The following is a 20,633-nucleotide window of genomic DNA, read 5'->3' on the forward strand; positions in this document are numbered from 1 at the left end:
CCATGGTCTAAATCCTAACTACTCTCCAGATCCAGGAAAGATGGTACAGTATTTGCTATTTCATACAGATGCCATAAAATGGACGTACCGTTAAAATGAACACAGGCATACTTACATACACAGCTTGGATCTTTGCCGTGACCTTGCCCTTGAAGTGTTGATGTCATACCAAAACTGCACCTCATCCCACAATGTAAATTATTCTGTCATTCCATGGTTCTGTGATAGCGCTACTGAGCCCACCAGTGCCACAATGGACATGTTAACAGCTGAGCCTGTCTTTACCACTCTACAGCTTCATGAACTGCTGTTCTTCACTGCAGGAAAAAGTCAGAGGTTAGCGTACATTGCCATTGCTATTACCTGTTAACCAGGCAGAAATCCAAGTGAAACAGCAACATTCAGCATTTCTCAAGTAGCAATCTAAGTTCTGGATTTTCCATCCAAATGGCACAAAGTCCTTTGTAATGCACAAGGACAAGGCTTGCAATTCAGGCCCTCAGCTGTTTTTCTTCACACCTCTCAGGATTTGGTGATGAGAATGACATTTTGATGTAGGGCACATTAGCCCACCACTTTGAGCGCAAGGCCATGTGGATGTAGTCACTAATGCTGTGGGAAAGATTTGTATCCAGAAGGCCGCAGTAACACCCTCAGAAGGAAAGCATTGGGCTAATACTAGGAATAAGAGTCTGGAAGAGCGCCCAGATTCGCAAGAGAAAAAAATATATAGTTTCCACTACAGCTTGTCAATGAATATTGAAAAAAGATGAGTGATGATTAAGAGTTAAAAATAATCCCCTTTCCACCCTCTCACCTGCCTCCAGTCAAATCATAAAGCCAGTCCTGTCCCTAACTTACATAATAATACAATTATTTTTCTCAGAGTTTTGACCAATCAGCAGCCAATAGCTAAGAAATGACACACGTGTGCACAAGGAAGGGCCTTTGGGAAGAAAAGAGAAAGAAAATAGAAAATTTATTATTGCCAGTCTACTGATGAATGCAGGCATTAGAATAGCAGATGTAGAGAATATAAGGGGCTTGAGAGCGAAAAGCTAAGTGTTGCCTCAGAGCACCAGGAAATGGAGCCAGGATTGTGAAAGTCATCAAGCTGCCTGCACTGTGCATTCTTTAATGTACAACACAATGCTTTGATAACTGAAACCAAATGACCTAAAAACAGCAAGTGCTTCCTGTGAGAGCCCTTGAAATAAGCTTTGCCGCTCACGTAGGGTAGTCATCAGCATAAAGGAGGAAGATGGGGTAACTGGAATTCTGCATGCTAGAATTTGGATGTTTACCTCAGCGCATGGGACTGCTACTTGGAATACACCAAGCAACAAGAAAAGGACTAGGAAGGGTGCAGTCTTAGCTCCAAGGTAATGGATAATCCAGAAACAGCTGTTTCTCTTCCTCAACCTTTTTTAAACTGCCACAGGAGACCTCTTTCCACTCAGAGCTCAGTTATTCTTCAGCATCGACTTCTCAACACACCACTTTGGCTTTCACAAGTAATCTGTTGGACAGGCTAGGAAATCTGTGCTGAATTCCCTTGTCTCCAATGTTTGGCTTCAGTTAGGAAAAAGATTTGCCCCAAGACTAAACATGTGTAATATCAAGCATAACCTTTTCTTAGCTTTATTGTACTCGCTCCTAAATCTAAATTATGTATACCTTGTGTGTGTTTATGTGTACGTGATAAATTCAAACAGGAATGGAAAATGTGGACTCCATTCACCCTGCATCCAGTGCAGTACAAACAGACGCACAGAGGTGTGTGGGCATATATAGACTTAACCACCTCTACTGTAAAGAATAAAAAAACGCTGAGAAGCATTTTGTCATGTTTTCCATTTGAAGTGTGTGAGCTGTGGAAACTCAAAGCTATGACATTAGTGATTTTGCTTGTTTTTCTGTTTTGTTTTGTTTTTTTTTTCCTAGTAGGCTTTTTCCTGTGCTATTTATTTGCTATCATGTTTTTTGAAAACTTGACAAGTCTGTGAGATGTTCCCCCCCTTGCCTTTCCCCATATCTAGAAAATATGCACACATTTGAATTATGACTTTCCTACAGGAACTAACAGCTGTATGTGCAAATCATGCATATAAATCAATTACCAAGGCCTATGTACTATAAATGCTCCCATTAATTAAGCAATGTCAGATGCTATGAACCATGAAGTTCATTACATCTTTAGCATTCAAACCAAGGATTATTTGAAGAAGCAATACTACGTTTACCTAATAGTTAATGAAATTAAGCCTAGTTGTTGCCAACATTCTTATTTTATGCCTAATTCAGTGTTTAAATGTTTATGAATAAAACACTAACTGCTGAAAGCAGAAATGTTGAAATGTAATTACTGGTAAGTTATAACGCACTTGAGGACTCATTATACCAGACTTGGGAGTTTTAAGATCACCAGTGTAACACACTCTCCAAAAACACAGAATTTTTATGGGCTAAAAGCTGGAAAGACATAAATGCTGTTGAATTTGTCCTGGCTGAGTGGAAATTTTGATGATCGTGGTAGCGTGATTTATGAGTATAACATTTTCCAGTCATTACGTGGTTGCATTTCAACATTGTGACATGATTTGCATATGTGAATATCCCTGCAAATTAACTTCTGATGAGAGCTACATCTGCCTGGATTAAGAAGCTCCTATCTTAAAACCAATCCAGCTGCTACCCTGAAGGACTTAGCTAGAGAAAAAAACAAAACAAAACTGCAATGTCATCATATATAGTTTTTCCATATGTACATCCTGTTTTACATTTACATATTGCATGGCAGCATTGGTTACTTTGCTCTGTGGCACTCCGATTCAGTTAACCTGCCTTCAAACACACAAGTCTCAAAAGCCACAGTAGGATTCATCACTACCATACAAAGACAATGTTGGCCCCACAAACAGATTGAATTCAGAAGAAAACAGAGCAAAAGACAGGAACAAGACTGTGAGCCTCCCCAGAATTAACAGAAGAGAACAGCAAAGACCTTTAGACTAACAGCACCTGCTGCTGGCTCAGCATTTCCCAGAACCAGGCATTTCTGCTACAAGATGCATATCCATAGCAAAATGGCACAACCCCTACCACAGAACACGAATGTGTGGGCTGTGAATGCAATTGGCATACACAAGAGTAGGGTCTGACAGAAGGGGAGCACATCACAAAGTAACATTTTCTTTGGCAGAATAATAGTAAATCCACGTCAGACTCATGCTGAGCACTTTGCAGATTGCAGTGGGTTTCTGTTGTTGTTCTTGTTTTGTTGGGATTTTTTAGTAGCCTTTAACAGCAAAAAGAAATTTCAGGGAAGAACTGTGGGAGGGAAATAAAAAAAAAAACCAAAAAGCAAGAGAAGCAGTAGAATAATTTGAGCATGGAAAGGGAAAAACAATGAGCTCCATCAAAATTCTGACCAGAAGCACTATGAGCTGAGAAAGTAAAATAGAGACTGTGGCCTGTGGTGTCCAACAAAACAGCTTGATGCAGCAGAAAGGGGAGCATAGAAGAGAGGCCAAGACAGCTCTGGAAAGGCCTGGAGAAAGTGGCACTTTCTTAAAGAGATACAAAGTTGTAAAGAAAAGCCCAGGACTTCACTAGGAGGATCTTGAAGGAGAGACATATGCCTGTGGAGGCCAGGCAGGGGGGACAGAAGTCAGAGGAAGGGCAAGTTGCACAAGGAAAATGAGGAGAACCACGTGAATCCTGAACAATTCAAACAGTAATATCCATACCCCATTTTAAAATGTTTTCCATCCAAGTATTTTAAACTAAAATTTTAGTTGAAATGAAATTAAAAAAAGATAAAAATCATTAAAGACAGAGGAAGCATCCTCCTGCAAAACCACTTAGAGGCAGAAAACATCGGAACTGTGCTAAGCAGTTCTAAGACTAACAGCTGGAATAACTTCACCTATATGTGTAGATCTTTAGGCAAAGGCATGGCTAAGTCATGTTCACTGAGCCAAATGTGTACAAGTAAAGGATGCCAACTGTTCTTGGACTGAGCAATGGCTTACTACAAGAGTAATCTTTGATGCAAACGTATCAGTAAACTGGGAAAGAACAGTAGAGTCAAAAATGCAATATACTTATATATGTTAAACAGGAGATCTAAGCATAAACATAGCACTGTGGCATTATACTTCTACAGGTAAGAGAATGGAGTAGGATTTCTCCTGCCAGAGAGAAGGCAGTGGAACCTGTTTGTCCCCTAAGTAACTTTAAGCTTGAAGCCTCAGATCCTGCAGCTGGCCATTGCCTCCTTTAAGAAGATGCTTGATGGGATATATCCTGTCACATGCAGTTCTGCTGAGAATAGTCACATATGAAAAGGTTAATAAGTGAAAGACATATATGTTCTCTTACCCGAATTCACGAGCAAAGGGATCCAATCCAGCGCTGGTAATTCTTAAATCAAAAGGTCTTGGATCAAACATGAATGCAGACCAGGAAAACAGGAGCTCTCTAAAGCAAAGTGATTTCTACCCAAAACAGGCTTCGCTTTTTGAAAGAAGCTGCTTATAGACCCATCAATTTAGAAATGCAGAGTCAGCAACAATAAGTGGCCTAAATGTACTCTTTCTTATCATAAAACATTGCTTTTATTCCATTTTGAGATGATTAGAGGGAAGATCCTTAATACTGCATGTTCCCAAAAAAAGCTTCATTTACTGATTTTCTGCAAAATGAAACATAAGAAGCTTCTTCTAATAAACATAATTCACAGTGGTCATATTCACATATCCATCCTGGTGTAATTCCCAAAGGGTTGAGGAAGGTCTGAAAAAGCAAAGGAGGAAATAAATTCATTCTCTGTCAGATCTGGAACTACTCCTTCAAGAACAGCTGCTTTGATTGCTGTCTGTCTCTGTCAGTCCCAGGTGGGCTCATACAGAACTCCTCAAATGATGCCAAGAGCAGAGAAAGCTAGAGCAGTGACATATACTGGCTGTCAAGTTATTGTAAAGTATCTTACACCAGTAGCAATTTTTTGTCTTCCATTTAACTTGGAGAAATACTATGTAACGTATCCTCACAAAGGGAAGGATGAAAAGGAACTGCATTATCTTAGAGCATCAGGTGCTCATTATAAATACCAATTAATAAATCTCAGATGTTAGGATGTTTTTTCAAGCCACCTGAACCTGTGCTATTACACAGGTAATCCCATGCAAACTGGATGTGAGAATGTCAAGGCTTTTCTCTCAATTGAGCTTAAATGTAAAATACAATAAAAAAATTTCCCCTGTATTTTGGCACATTTTTTCTTGGAAAGAATGAAGTACTGGGTCTTGTATACATGTTTTATTTTAAAAAGATTAACTTGGAATAATTTAACTGTAGGTATTTACAAGATTTGTTTGCAGCCCTTAATCTAACAAGCTGAGCTGAGCTGGTTCTGTTTGGTCTTGGGCTATGGATACTTGCAATTGTGTTTTGTTTGTTTTTTTTTTTTAACCAGTACTGTATTTTCAAAAGCTGCTAATTAGTCTGGATACTTCAGGTTTCAAGCATCTCAAAGAGCTCTAAATAGAGAACCTGAAAGGGTAACCACAGAAGCCACTTGCCATGTCTGCAAATGTGCAGCATTTTGTATACTGTATATTTTAGCTCAGCTTCAACCATACAAATACCATCCTAAACACATGGACTGTCTTACAGTTTTGTCATTAGAGTGTGTGTGAAATAGTTAGCTTTGAGTAGTTGCTTTAGAAGAGAGACTTCTATTACAGGACAGATAACTCCTCCCCGGATTTCAGTAGATAAAATCTAGCCCAAGAATACACAAAGTATCCCACTGAAGCTAACTGAAAAGTTTCCCTGGTCTTGTACGGACGCTGAGGCAGTAGGTGCTCTTACTGTTGGATGATTTGTCAGTGCCCAGTGGAAAACACTGATATTTATGTTGTTCATCTGAAATAGAACACACATTCCTCTTCCCATTTAGTGATGGAGTTCAGGATGCTCTAGGACAGAGAATGTGTGGTAATCCTGGTCATCCCACCTTTAGAGGCACACAAATTAGCAGGACAAGGAGAAATAACTAGCAGCATTTAAGCTATCTTTGAACAGTGTATAGAGATAACTCTTTCATTTCTGGGTATATGCCTGATGGGCAAGAAAGAGCCATGGAATCAATAGCATTATAATGTAAATGCTTCAATATATGTTCTAGAAATGTCCTGACGGGTATATGGACTTACATTACAACTAGATAATTTGATTTTTTCAGAATTCAATTTCAGTTCAGAACAAATTTTGCTTAAAAAATTAAGAAACATTTTCATTAATTTCTTCACTGCACTGATTTCCTCTGGGGCCATTAGAGAATAAATGAAAATTTGCCTCTTATTTCTCCAGTTCCTGCTCAGTAAGCTCAAGACGTTTAGACTATATAGGTAGGAATCTTTTTTTTCCCTTTTTTTTTGGCCTGGGCACATTATCATGTGGCATTTCTCAGAGCATTACACCAGCAACCCTATCTTGCTTGCCTTAATTACTTAAGAAGCACAACTCTGCAAACCATTTTGTTTGGTTGCTGTATAATGGTTTGGGTGTGGTACTAGTGTTGGCTCCCTAGCACATGTAGGCAATGATTCAGCGGACTTTGGAGAGAGTGGGGTTTCATTCAAGGGGGTACAGTAAGGCATGCTGTTTGAAGTAACTGTCTGACATAACTATTTGATGTAACTCTTCCTATACTTCACACTCAGCAAACACCAGCTTGGTTGAAGCCGACTTTGTGTCAGGTTCCAGGCACTGAAGTCAACATAAGGAGTTTTATCCTGCTATCATGATGTCATGCCTGTGGTTATCAGTCTTCCATGATTGTCTCTGAACACACCTAATTAAAGATGATAGATTGATTCTGAGAGCTGGAGAAAAAAGTTAGTAGTACCCCTGGAAAAAGGTAAAAGAATACCTTCCCAGGTAAATGTTTCATTGCTACTGAAAATTGATAGGGCAAATCTATACGGCAAGAAGAAACTTTTGGCTCTCCTAGATATTTCTGAAGGGCCTTCGTGTGACTTTAGTTGTGCAAGGAGGCCTTGTGGGCAGCTACCCACCTGTTCAGGTTTGTCTAGATCTCACTTCTCTGGAACGTATTCTGATCTGCATGGCATACCATCATTGCACTCAGTGTCTGGGCAGAAAGCTGGCATGGTTCTAAAAGAAGGAAGGATGTAATTCATCTTTCCATGTAGTTCTGGAGTATGTAGGATGATTATTTTTTCAGTGGAAAATGGAATTCTATTCAATGGTGCTCATCTTGGAATAGCAGACAAAACATTATTTGTTCCTGGGATACCTACAGTATGGAAAAAGCTCAAATCTAAGTAATGTGAGCATTTCTGAAAATAAACAAAAAAGATAGTAAAGCATCTTAGAAGTACTTCTTGCACTATATCATGAGCCGCCTCATTAGTTTTTCTTTGATAAGTAGCTGTATCGATGTAAAAATTATTAGCTATATTGAAACAAGGGAGTTTGGAAAGAGAACCAGAATGAATATTTATTGTTAGTAAATTAATTTGGAAAAGCCTTGATTAAGCAATACACACCTAATTTCACATTAAAATGCTTATTTTTTTCCCCCCTGAAGATTAACTGCAAATTCCATTAAGATTGAGAATGTTCTTTCTGAATATCAATTAGAGCCTTGAAAAAGTGTGCTTGTGTACTGCGTGGAGGAAGATCTGAATGACATACATGGAGGAAAACTGTGGCATTAATGGCTTCACCCTGTTTTTATTTGGCAAAGTGTCATCTATGTGAAGGCCAATGAGTGTGATCTCATCTGAGGTTTGGGTTTACCTCTTGGTGTGTTGCTTTGTGCTCAGCCACTGAAGCACAGGAGAAACAGCATAAAATCTACTGGCCTAGTCAGCCACTCTGATGGCTTGAGTTTTTCCAAAGCCTTGCACACTGTGTTGATATTTGTATCCCAGATGCTCCAGAACTGGACTTTCCCATTGTGGGACCAGTGTATATATCTTCAGTATCTCAGCAAGCCACTGAAAGTGGCAGCATGGGAGGATGTGGTTTTGCCATAGGCCTCTCCAGGCACAGCCCATGGGATAGAAATTGTAAATGGGCACAGCAGTAGTTGCAGAGCCATGAACTTTACACTCATCTCTCAGAAAATACTGTTGCTGCTGGAGCCTCCCCCACTACTGACAATGGCTAAACTACTGCACTTACCCCTCAAAACAGAGGCTGAACAGCACTCCCACAGTTCCTCAGACACTTCCCATATGGTGCTGTCATTGCTGGCTGTCCCTTTCTCTCCTAGTACCCTGATTTGATTTGGCTTCCTCCCTTTGTGAAGCTTTCTTGAAACAGACATCAGTACAACTAAGTGAGGATGGTAGTGAGTTAATCACTTCAGCTGCCTGTAGTACACATAGAGGGCTGGGGTTATTGTCTCTGGGCTTCTTATCCAGGTAAAATAATGGGCAAAATTTATTTGCAATGCAATGTTTAGCTAAGGAGCAAGACCATTCAAAAGTCATAAGTCAATACTGATAAAAAAATAAAATTAAATAAATAAATTGTGGAAATGATATACGAAAGTGAGTCAGGCAAGACACAATTAATTCTCCTTTTTCTTTGCTAGCATTCAAGCATACCTCTTAGAGAACAAATGAGCCAAAGCTTGGGACAGTAATAAGTCTTTGATTTGAATATCATTTTGAAAGAATCACACATCTCTAAAAGATTAGGGAAATATAACTTTTATTTTAATACGAGTAGTATTTTACTGGACCCTGGCAGGGTATTAGAGAAATTATCATTTTCTCATTAGTCTAACTGCCAAGTAGCTTTTCTTACTTTTCTTCACAATGGAGAGTGTCTCAGACAAAATGCTACTTAATCAAATTAATTAAGAAAGAGTAGATTTCTAAAGAATGAAATTCAGAAGGAATCAGGCCAAGAACTTAACATGTTCAAGACTTCAAATGCTTTTTCAAGTTCCACAGACTTCAGTGGTATTTAATTGCTTTCTTGAGTCAGGTCCTAAGAGTGTAGCTTTGGGATTAGAGCAGGGGAAAATTTTGTTAGACAAAAAGGTGCCATCAAATGGATTTATGAATATATGTGGAAGTGTTGCTGAGTTTCTTTGTCAAAATAATTTCCCTCAAGAATATTCAGCTGTCAGTGCCTACATTTTTTAATTAAACATTTTTTACAATTCAGGTTGAACCAACTACTTGTTTCAAAATTCCTTTTTGTTATACTATTGTAAAGTCTGAAATCAAAACCCCATCTGACTTGATATTTTCCAATTAATTGGCCAAAGTATCTGAGCTTTGTGCCAACTATTTTTTAAGCTGTCAGAACTACAGAAAAAAATGAAGAAAAAAAAAAAAAAAAAAAGGAAAAAAAAAAAAAAGAGAGAAAACTGCAAGAAAAGAGTCTGTCCTGATTCAAACTTTGAGGGCTATAAAAATCCCTCATGACTGATTTATTCTACCTCAGTTTATTCAATTCCCATAAGCAGTGAATACAGGTTAGCTTATACTGTTTGTCAGTTTATCTTAGCATGTATACTGAAAACAATTTCCTACTTCTTCCATTACTACATATTCATAAGTCCCATACTCTAGGAATAAAAATCCATTTCTTAGTCATTTGTGCTTGATACTCCATCATAATGCTGCAAAAACTCATGCATACACCAACTGTTGTTTCAGGCTCCTTACAACCCAGGGTGTGTGAAATGACACTCCTTGATCCAGGTCTCTTGGACCTCAGCTTGTTGTGATTGGATCCCATTGCTGCATCCATGGTGAAATGAAGGCCTAGAATAGAATCTAGATTGAGGTCATTTAGTAGTCCTCTCCAGAAATTTTTCTTTAAAATTCCTGTATTTGTAATAGGTAATAACAGAATCCAAAGCTTTCAGCCCAAAGTTTTCAGTTTCACGACGACGTTTAGGCCTCATAATAGACTGTGACTGGCCACAAATACAAGAGCAGAAGAAATCATGCCCATCTCCCTGTGTGTTTAGAGGAACATCCCATGGACAGTCCAGTCCTTACCTCCCACTTTGAAGTCCTTCAAGGAAGGCTGGTTTTATTTGCTGTTACTCAGTTATCTGACACTAGCAGCAAAGACAACTTTCTTGTGTGAAGAAGCACATCTGTTTGAAATGGTTTCTATTCCCTTTTTGGCAGAGGTCAGATGGGGATAACCAAAGCTCTTCACCATGTATATTCCCAGTTGGGACATTGAGCTGGGGGATGAGGCATGAGGTGGAGAACTTATATCACAGCTATTAGTACCTTCCTCTGATTTTTTTATTTTTTTTTTTTTTCCTTTTTTAAGAGGAATCCATTGAAGCTAGTGAGAATTAGACTTTTGTTTCATTGATCCTTCATGGACCTGTGATTAAGGGAATGTAATCTGAAAAGCTGCGATTCTCTTCAGAAAGGACAGCTATGTTGTACATGACATTCATGAAATCTATTGGAATCAGTTACTTGAAAAAAATATGGAAAACTTGTCTGTTTACCATTTTTTTACCTCTTTCTTTCATGTGGCACTATCTTCCTGCAAAGTATCTAAGGGGACACACCAAACAGGATGAATTAATCTAAGATTTTTCACAGAGGAAGTATCTCATTCAGAAGTCATGTTTTTAGAAGCTTACAAGAGATTCCTTTACTCTGATATTATTATTTTAAGTAAAACGAAAGCAATATAAAACATTAAGTGGAATTAGTTGAGATGATGAAGGAGAAACAGCCTGCTTAGCATATTACGTACAACAAACAAACTGAAAGAAATTGGAAGAAATTGTTTCTAAGCTGGCTATGCAGAAATGGAAAATAAAGTTGTGCAACTAAACAAAGAGGAACATACTATGGATTGATTTATTTTTAATTGCTCAGAAATTTTCTCCCATTTTCAGAACTTCAAGTTTGAGCCCCAAGCAAATTTTTACAGTAGAGTTATAAAGCCCTGAAATCAGAAGTTTATAACAGAAACACTGGCACAACTCTAACTAATGGTGTGGTGTATCTGTAATAACTAAAGTTTCTGAGCCTGCATGTCAGCCATAATAGTTATTGACAACCTCCCTGCTACCCCCCACACTCCCTCCCCCCCCCAAAAAAAAAAAGAAGAAGCAACAGAAGTAGACAAAATATCAGCAGCCCCACCTTCTCAAATAAAAGTACAAAAAGTCTTACACTGTAAGGAATTGCAAACAAATGATTTGTCAAAGCAGTGAATAAATACAGAATACAAACCATTCTTTGGGAAAATGATGGGTTATTAAGGTATGGAATTTAATATCATCATCAATCTATAAAAGTTTTACAACCTAGTCTTATTTGCACAGAGATTACATCCCCAAAGCTCAGTGCCAAAGACACATGTTAATAAGCTCACAACTTTTAATTAAGCAATATGTATAAGTAGATTCCCATTAAGCTGTGATTTGTGGGCTAGTTCATTACAGTGGGTTCCAGCCACCAGACACATATTCAATACAAATCAAGCAGCCTGCATATTACCCAGCTTAATGTGAGCCTACTTGGGATATTTTATCACCAGTTCAGATTGGTGGTTTAGAGAACTATATTTTTTTCTAGAACTGGGGGCAGAGACCAGAACCTTATAATGACCCCATGTTGTTTTCTTAATGAAACTATCCATCCAAATTGTTCAGTTGCAACTAGTAATTATTCACACAGTTAATTATAGCTATACTATATATCTATATATGTATACATATATAGATATGACATTCAGACAGAACACGTTTGATCTCATTTGAATTAAGAACATAAAAGAAGGCATAAAAGAAGGAAATACAGATTCCAAAGACACGGAACAATAAAAATAATTCACACATTATATTCCAAAGAGATTGATGACAGTGTTTTCCAGATCTTTGAATAACTCTCATTTGAGTCCCTGAATTATGCTAAAATTCCTGTGACACAGAGCGTCAAGTGGAATTTTTCAATCAGCTTTACTCATGACACAGCGTGGCATGCCATTTCACATCTTTCTTAGACAGATTTCCCATTGATTACATCAGCAGTCAGGATTGTACAGTAATCTGATGCCCCTGTCCTAAAAATAAGATGGATTTTCTGCAATATTTAACACTTCTTTATTTTTTTTTGTAGGAATTAGAAGTTCGTATATCATCAGATTATAGCCTAGGAGAAATTACTGCAGTCAAATAGCTGGAAAATAATACTTCATCATAACATTTTATTCTGCTACTCCTTCCACAATAATAAGTTAATGAATTAACTTTGCTGCATATTTACAGTTATCAAGAGTGACAACTGTTGTTTTTAACAACCCTTTCAGTGAGGATCCTCCTGTATTTAACTGTAATGAAATATGCATTTTATTTACTGACTGAACATTTCCACATAACCTCTCTTTAGCCCCCATAAAACCACAGAACCCTTAGGCTCTATTTCTTTTTTTTTAATTTATATTTTCTATTTCACTGGTGAAATATTCTCTAAACATCCAACCTTAGGCTAACACAATGATATTTTCTGAAGCATCCCTGTATTTATTTGGAATGTAGAATTTGCCATCTGACCTTAGAGCAGGGGCCCATTTCATTCTGTGCCTTGCTAACAGCAGCATCTTAAACATGAGGTGTTACAGAGCCAGGGCTTAAGTGTGCTCTAGTAGAGGACACTCTGGGCTGAAAGAGAAAGGAGGGAGTTCCTGAGAAGGGGGCTTGAACTACAAATCAAGAAGACAAGGAGAGGAGAAAGATCATAATTAGCTATAGCTCTAAATGTAACAAGAAGAATTTTTCAATCAATATGGTAAGCTGCTTGTAGCCAATTAAAAGACTGTAAAGTGAGGACAATGCCATATGTAGATTAGGCTTGCCTCATAAAAAGAGCCTTAAAGCAGTGTTGCATAGTTCATGAATTGATTTTGCTTGAAGGCTAAAGGAAAAGGAACTGCAGTAAGCCAGTCTTATAGGAAAAAAAAAAAAAAAAAAAAAAAAGTGGTACCTCAGAGAACTCTATCAATGGCAAACAAAATGGTCAGAGGAGTTTTTTAGTGCTCTTTTTCTTAGTAAAGCTTTTCCCCATCTCAGCAACTTTCATAGGATCACACTGAAGCAGAACTACAGCAAAGGTATTTTTTATGATTACATTATTTCTGAACTAACTGAAGCTCAGAAGACAGAGGAAAAACTAAACCCCTGCTTCAGCTTTAATTCACCACTGAATCCCAGCACTTTGCCTGTGAAAACTCCACAGAATACTGATGCATTTGGAGCAATGAGGATACCACCTCCAATACCAGAAGCTGAAGAGTTAAAGAGTTAGTCTCCTGCAGAGAAAGCGGGGAATCAAGAAAAACACCCAGACATATAGCTGTTGAGACAGGAGCAACATTACAGCCATTAAAATCAAATGTCAAAGAAGGAACAATGCCTATTAGCTTTTAGAAACCAAAAATGAACAGTTCAGCTTTATCAAACAAACAGCTTGTATCATCCAATTACTAACTTCTGATAAGGACCATGTCAATTTTGAAACTGTACTGAGCCCGAGCTCAGAAGAAAAAAACAAATAAATGAATAAGAGTGATCCATATAACAAGTATAAAAGAAAGCCAAACTATTATGATCCTGACCTAATTACCCAGACAAATCACTCCCTTTCAGGAACATTGTAAAGCCAGTAAAATCACTGTAGCCCTGACTCTGACTGTGTATGATGCCATTCAGGTCCCATTCATCAGAAACCTTGAGAAGTCATCAGGTTGGGTCCTTCACTTGAACCAATATCATTCCCAGCATGTTTTTGTTTCATCTCACCCAGGAATATCACAGCTAGGACAGCATAAGCTCCAGCTAAGTGAGCAGCAAAGGACTGCAGCCTGCAGACTGAATAGGACTCCCCATCTATAGCAGATGAGCAGTCCCAGCTACAAAAAGTGACCAGCAAACATGCTGGAGGAAGCCAGAGGCGCAGCCAATAACATTTGCCTTTTTATAGTAATGTCCATTAAGTTCTCCATATATCCTAACAAAGCTGAAAGAGGATACCAGTGATATTAGAATGAAAGCTAATAATCACGTGGGACTATTTATGAGTTTCAAAACACTGAGCTACTTAATGACTTCGCTGGTAACCATGGTAGGGCTGGGACTATAAGTCACTACAGAGCCACAAGCATTCTCATAGTGGACAGGCATCAGCTTTGACCAATTAGATGGACATTTTGTGTCTGTCCTACCCACGTGACCTGGGTAGCTTTAGAGGTCTCTACTTTAGTGACTTAGATAAGCTTTTGTGGCATCTTCTTGTTGCTTCTACTACCTGAGCTTTGTTCACACTGTGGCAATCTTGGCATATATTCAGTGCCTTGCTTAGATGAAATAAGGCTGAAAGACCATTCAAATTTATTTCTGAACGTTTATTCTAGGAATAAACCTACTTTACACCATCATAATGGATGCTAAGTCCAAAGAACCAGATGAAAATAATCTGAAGTAAACCATCACAGTGTGTGGCATGGACCTGCAGCACCAGCTATTTTCCACTGTGGATCCATTCCTACTGTACTGTACTATTGCTAATGTAGATGTAGTCTCCTGCTGCTGCTTTCCCTTGCATTCTCATGGCATAGACTCCTTGCATTTGTGTTGTGTTTTTTTTTTTCCATCTCAGTCTCAAATGAGCATTAAAATCCACGTAAAATCTCAGTTACTTAACCATCTGTGAGAACTCCCACCTCAAAGATCTTCCTTACCGCTCACAACATTTGCAGTCGAATAAGAAACACAAGACTTCTAAATAAACATGTACAACACAGAGATGCACACAAAGCAGAAATACATTTCAGCTGCAGCTGTGCTGGATGAAGGAATAACATCATCAGCCCCACCAGTGCTCACCACCCTTCTCTCGAAAATGAGTGCACTCAGATCTGCAGGTGGAGCCATTCATGTAAATATTCTCGCAGGTGTCTCAGTTAAAATAGCCCTGTGAAGCTTGGATGTCTGTAATGCAAGGCATTTGCTCATCCTGAAACGGGTGAGGGAGAGCTCTCACGGGAGCAGCTCCCACGTGAGAAAGCAGCTGCAGACGATCACTTCAGGTGGCACAGCTGTGCTCAGAGCTTGTGTCCACAGCAAGGGTAGAAGAGGAAGGCTGAAAATCGGAAACCTGAATGCAATAGCTCTTAATCTGATCTCATTATTTTCTTTTTGAACCACGTTATGCTCTTTTAACACTGTCTGTAAATTCCCTCTGGCTGTCAGAGGAGCATAGACTGGCCCTCTGCTTTTAAGTACAGCTCCAAACTGTATATTCCAAACTCACTTATATATTCACTAGTAATATTTCTGGAAAAACACAAAAGCTTTCAAATGCTGGCTTTTAATGAAAAAAATAATAATAATGGGAAGAAAATATGTAGCATAGACAACAGACCAACTAAAGATAACGTGTGGAATATACAAAGCATTGCCACTGAAATCTGTCCTGCTTTCATTCTATACACAAGCACATACATTCACACACTGTTTTTAGATCCAAAGATAACTGTTTATTGCTCCAAATTCAGTGTTATTATTTCCTTCATTGCATGGCAGAATTCCAAAATGAATATGAAATAATGCTGTTTAGAGGGCTTTTTTTTTTTTTTAATTATTATTATTTTTACTTGTATTATTTTATAGCAGAAGGTCTCTGCACTTTTGGAGTACAGAGCTATTATAAATGTGTGTCTCAGTACAGATGAGGAACTTCACCAATTTCGTTAACAAGTAGCAAGATCCTCGCATGTATCTACTGTAAAGAATGTCATAGAAATATGTCCTATTATGTTCAGTTAAGTCAACCTGGTGTCATTAGTTCATATTAGGGTATATGACAGGACTGGCATACCTAGAAAAGATGCATCAGTACTTGTACATGTTAGCCAAGAAAATGAAAAGAGGAATTCTGTATTTTGAAACCTAGGTTAAATATTATATACTTAAATATTTTTAGAAGGAAACGTTATATTGGTACCAAGAAGAATTTATGTTGTTTTAAGGTCTGAGCATTAAAAGGCACTTTGAATAAATATCTTGTAAAACAAGGAAGACAAAATTCAGAGTGCGTATTTAAGTAAAAGAAAACAGATGAATGACTATGAAAATCTGCTAGACCAATAGAAGGAAGTATTCTGTAAGTGCCTTACTTTAGAACATATGTTGTAAAATATTGATCTTTATTCACACGGAAACATTTTGAAACATGCAAAATATTTCTTCCAGGTTCTCCTACACTGCTAGTGGAAAAAAATCTGCTCTATGGGGCTTCACTGATTTTAATGTTATGCACAAATGGAAAAGATACTTTTGACTAGACCTTACAACTCCAGAAACGTAGGGCCTGAATAAAACTCAACACGTCTCCAGCTAACTTTTGTATTAAAAACAGGTAAACTGTATCTAGCTTATCTCTTGGCTATGGCTCATTCTCCAAACAGTAAGAAAGTAAAGAAAAAATAGTTTAAGCTGATTGTCCCATATCCTTCATTATCCTTCTTCTCTTGAGCAAACTGTCCTTTTAGAAATGACTTTTGAAGAGCTGTGAGTCAGACCCTGGCTCAACTCCTGTTTGTGTTGTCCCCAGAACCTTTGCTGTGTGTCTCCTACCAGGTATGTCCATCAGATTGGAAGCAGTTTAGGGATTAGGGATGGTCTGAAGCTTAGAAGTGTTTGTGATTGTTCACAGCTTCTACACATTCTGGCAGCAGATGCTTTGCAAGAGCCAATTCCCCAAAGCTACCAAGTATGTCCTAATGCCCATAGCTGTAGAGGAAATAATAATGCTGTATGATATAAAGGTTGCCCTCCATGCCAGCACCTCTGATGAAGTAATTCTCAGATCTCTGTCGCCTTTCTTTAACTGAGTGGCCATAAAGTACCTGTGCTGAAGATCTGGCTCCTCATCTCTAGATTCTTGGTTAATAATATCCTATCAAGGAGATATAAGAGGGGATCAGAAAAGCTCATCAAAGTGTTCAGTGACATGGTGGCAGATTTATGAGAAAAAAAAGATGTCATTATAGAGAAAAAAAGAAGGAAAAAAGAAAAAAAAAGAAAGGCCATATTCATTAGTAAGAAAGACAGACCTGAACAAGGTAGAGGAGTTGTAAATATTACATATTACCTATCTACAAGCACTTTGGGCTTTTGTTGTTAAAAGAGAGGCAGGTTTCCATAGGGCGTTTAATTAAAATGAGGTACTGTTTCTCTTTATTTTTACATTTCCAATCTTTTCATTATCATAGCAATACATCTTCAACTGCTTCCTTAAGCATTAACAGCTGATTTATTTAATAAAACTGAGGACTGAGCATCACTGGAAATACTGCTTCCAATGGAATGCTCTCATGCTGTGATTGGTGAAGTGCTAAGTAATTTGCTTTTAATGCTAGCACATACCACTTAGCACTATATTTAACTGAATGATGAAAATCACTCATTTTTCATCCTCTTGCTTAACTGGTGCTTAGTGTAATCTATCTATTGCACTATGAGCGTAGTGCCAGATATATTCTAATAGACCTTGCTCTCCAATCTACAACAAGCATTTTAATTTTTAATTCATACTTATGTCTTTATCCTTTAATAGAACAGAACTACAGATGGGGAGTATGTTTTAGATAATAAGAGCACAGTAGGTACCTAGGGAAACTACACCACTAAAAGGATTCTTTATTTACACTTTTCAGTAATGACTACATATATATAGCTACACGGGAGAAAATTGTTGTAAAGGAACACTGCATAGGCAGGTAATTACTATCCAACTATAAATGAGCATTATGAATGATGCTGCTGGTAGGAGCACTTTAGAAAACAATTTCAAAGCCAAATATAACCAAATATACACTGACCAACAACCATGGGAACACACTGAACGTGAGTAATCAGAATTAATAGGTAAAATGCTACATAATATTTAAGCCTACTTTAAATTTATATTTCAAGAATAGGTACTGTTGCAAAATTATACATTCCAGATCAGATGAAATTCAGTGGAAACGTAGCTGAGGTGATAAAAACAGTGGACCAGGTTCTTTGGGCTGAATACAAACTTGGGTCCAGATCCACATTTGTTAAAAAAATAAACAGTACTATTGGAACTGAAGATATCATAAGCTGCCTCCACAGGTAGAGTCAGTCCTACTACCAGACTAAACCAGAGTCAACAATTACAAAACTGTAGGCCCTGAAAGAGAGACCATGCAGTCCAACCCCCAGCTAATGCAGGTTCCCTACATGAGGTTGTAGCTGCAGAGTCTGATCCAGTGCTCTTTCACCCTAGCAGTAACGAAAATATTTCTCATGTTCTTGTGGAAATTCTTCCTTTTTGTGCCCAGTGCCCCTTCTTCTGTCATTGGGAACCAACAAGAAGAGCCTGGCCCCAGCCATTTGACTCCTACTGTCTAGATATACTGGCATAATACCTGTAATGAAATAAAAATCTTACAAATCCAAACTGGAATATCTTCATTCAGCGTAGGCAACTTAGTATATACTACTGCCCAAAGAGATTTTTATTATTACAGTCAGTCACATTCAAATACAAAACTGAGGCCAAGAAAATGGGCAAAGTACAGTGCTGCCTACAGTAGTTTATCCTGGTACCACTTTGCATAAGCAGCAGGAGGTCATAAAGAAGGAGGTCAGCTCATAGCACAGAACAGCCATGTACACAAGCAATCCTAGTGACCTCTGCCAGATTGTGTCACTCATCAGATGCTGAGGCAATTGGTGAATAGTCTAACTCCACTCTGGTAGAAAGATTCCACAGAAAAATTCTGGGATTAGACAGCTTCTCTTCAGTTAGCTTCTTTTTCTAAATTATATATGACAGTTCAAGATGTCAAAAGGCAAAGCAAAAATTAAGAAGACAATTTTATTCCTGCAATGACAGAGAATAGCTATCCAAGTGATATCTGATGCAAAAGAAATCACCAAAATTACATCACTGCTTCGGCAGATTTTTAACACCATTCATGTCCTGATGTTACATGTACAAACACACAATTATGCACACAAATCAATTAGAAGAAGGAAAAAAAAAAAACCAGAAACAAACTGCTTTCAGGATTGACATTTAAATTTACGGGTTGCAGTGTAGTGTAATTTAATGATAATCTGGGAGGAGATAAATCATAGGTTTCCATATCAAAATTAATCAACAGTGTTCAAGGCATCAGGAAAGATCTTATAGAGGCAATTGCATCTGTAAAAAGTTATAACTTACCAGCCTGAAAAAGGCACATCAGAAAAGCATATTTGTCACTGATATTCTGTTAATTGAATAAGTGTTGTATGCGAATGAATCAAAACTGCAGGGAGATGAGACTCTTCCCTTTTTTGTCTGCATTTCCAAGAAAAAAAAAACCAACAAGATTGTAGCACAGAGAAGACCAAGAGTCAGGGCACTGGCAGCCTGCCCTCTATTTCTGCATTTGCTGCTGACATTCATGACCTTGGAAGAAGCATTTCACTTTCCTTACTTCTGTTTGCCTTCCCACCTTCTCCTCCTGCTGTCTTACGGATCTTGCCTTTGGGGCACGGACTTCATTTCTTATACATTTGTATGAAGCCAAATAGACTAGGCACTAACCGGTTCAAACTAATGAGCAACACTTTAGTACAAATAAGAAAGCATAAGGATAATCTCCAGGTTGTTTTCAGATGCTGTAGCTCCCAGAGGAGGAGGTTTGTCCAACATTAAGACCCTAGCAAGCTGATCTTTGGGATCATGTACATTTTGCAGCCTGTTGGGACTTGGCTTCTGAACTGGTGGGTTTTCATGGCATGAAGCCATCATTGTTCCTCTTCTGGGTATCTCTGCATCCTTTCAATTACTTGTTGTGCTTTGAATGATTACTGAAAACACTGGCCATTTGATTCATGAAATGAATGACAAATCAGCAATATTTTCCCCAAATCTAGAAGGGCAGGCAGGTACAAAGAACCTGATAAATCCCACTGTTTGGAAGGAAAAAACTCACATGTAATAATTATATATCAGATCCGTGATATGCTTCAGTGAGCTCCTCACACTAAAACGTTTGTTGAAGCCATAGAAGGGCAACGAACCATGCATTTGCAGGATAATGCTCTATGCAGAGAGGTATGGACATCAGAACTGTAAATCCTGTCAGAGAGTAATTGTACCATGGATGTAAATGATGTTGTAAACAATTCAGTGGTCTACACAGTCTTCCAGGAATTTTCTCTTGTCAGAAGTAACAGGATTTCCTGAAGATTACAAAATAAATAAATATAAATAAATATTGTGGAGACAGGTATGATATAAATACATGGGGGATATAAATAAATGGGTCATAATTACCCCAACAAGAGTGATGCATGTACAAGAGTCCACAAAGTAAATTTACCCATTTTACTTTGAAAAACTGCCTTATCTGAACTTTTCTAACAAGATTAGCATGGATTTAAAAGTGGCTACGTGCTTTCAGCCAAACTTTGCTCCTGAGAGTGCATTTGAAAGCCTGCACTGGTAGGACTCAGTACTATCTATGGCATCACTGAGACCATGCAAAAGAAATGAGAGGAAAGGTATATC

At 38.1% G+C, this 20,633-nt stretch overlaps 1 protein-coding gene and 1 long non-coding RNA gene across 3 annotated transcripts in view; one reads left to right on the top strand and one right to left on the bottom strand.

Annotated features, from left to right (window-relative positions):
* Positions 1 to 20,633, top strand: part of LOC116652905 — a 109,642-nt gene that overhangs the window by 69,081 nt on the left and 19,928 nt on the right. The gene's annotated exons all lie outside the window — the stretch shown is intronic.
* OFCC1 (orofacial cleft 1 candidate 1) overlaps positions 11,160 to 20,633 on the bottom strand; it is a 177,832-nt gene continuing 168,358 nt past the window's right edge. For both annotated transcript variants that reach the window (XM_015854505.2, XM_032442494.1), the window contains one exon: positions 11,160 to 20,305. In XM_015854505.2, coding sequence (XP_015709991.2) covers positions 20,250 to 20,305 — 56 coding nt within the window. In that variant the 3' untranslated portion in view covers positions 11,160 to 20,249. The remainder of the gene's footprint in view (positions 20,306 to 20,633) is intronic.

Source organism: Coturnix japonica, chromosome 2 (genome assembly GCF_001577835.2).
Source record: "Coturnix japonica isolate 7356 chromosome 2, Coturnix japonica 2.1, whole genome shotgun sequence".
In the NCBI taxonomy this organism is placed as follows: Eukaryota; Metazoa; Chordata; class Aves; order Galliformes; family Phasianidae; genus Coturnix; species Coturnix japonica.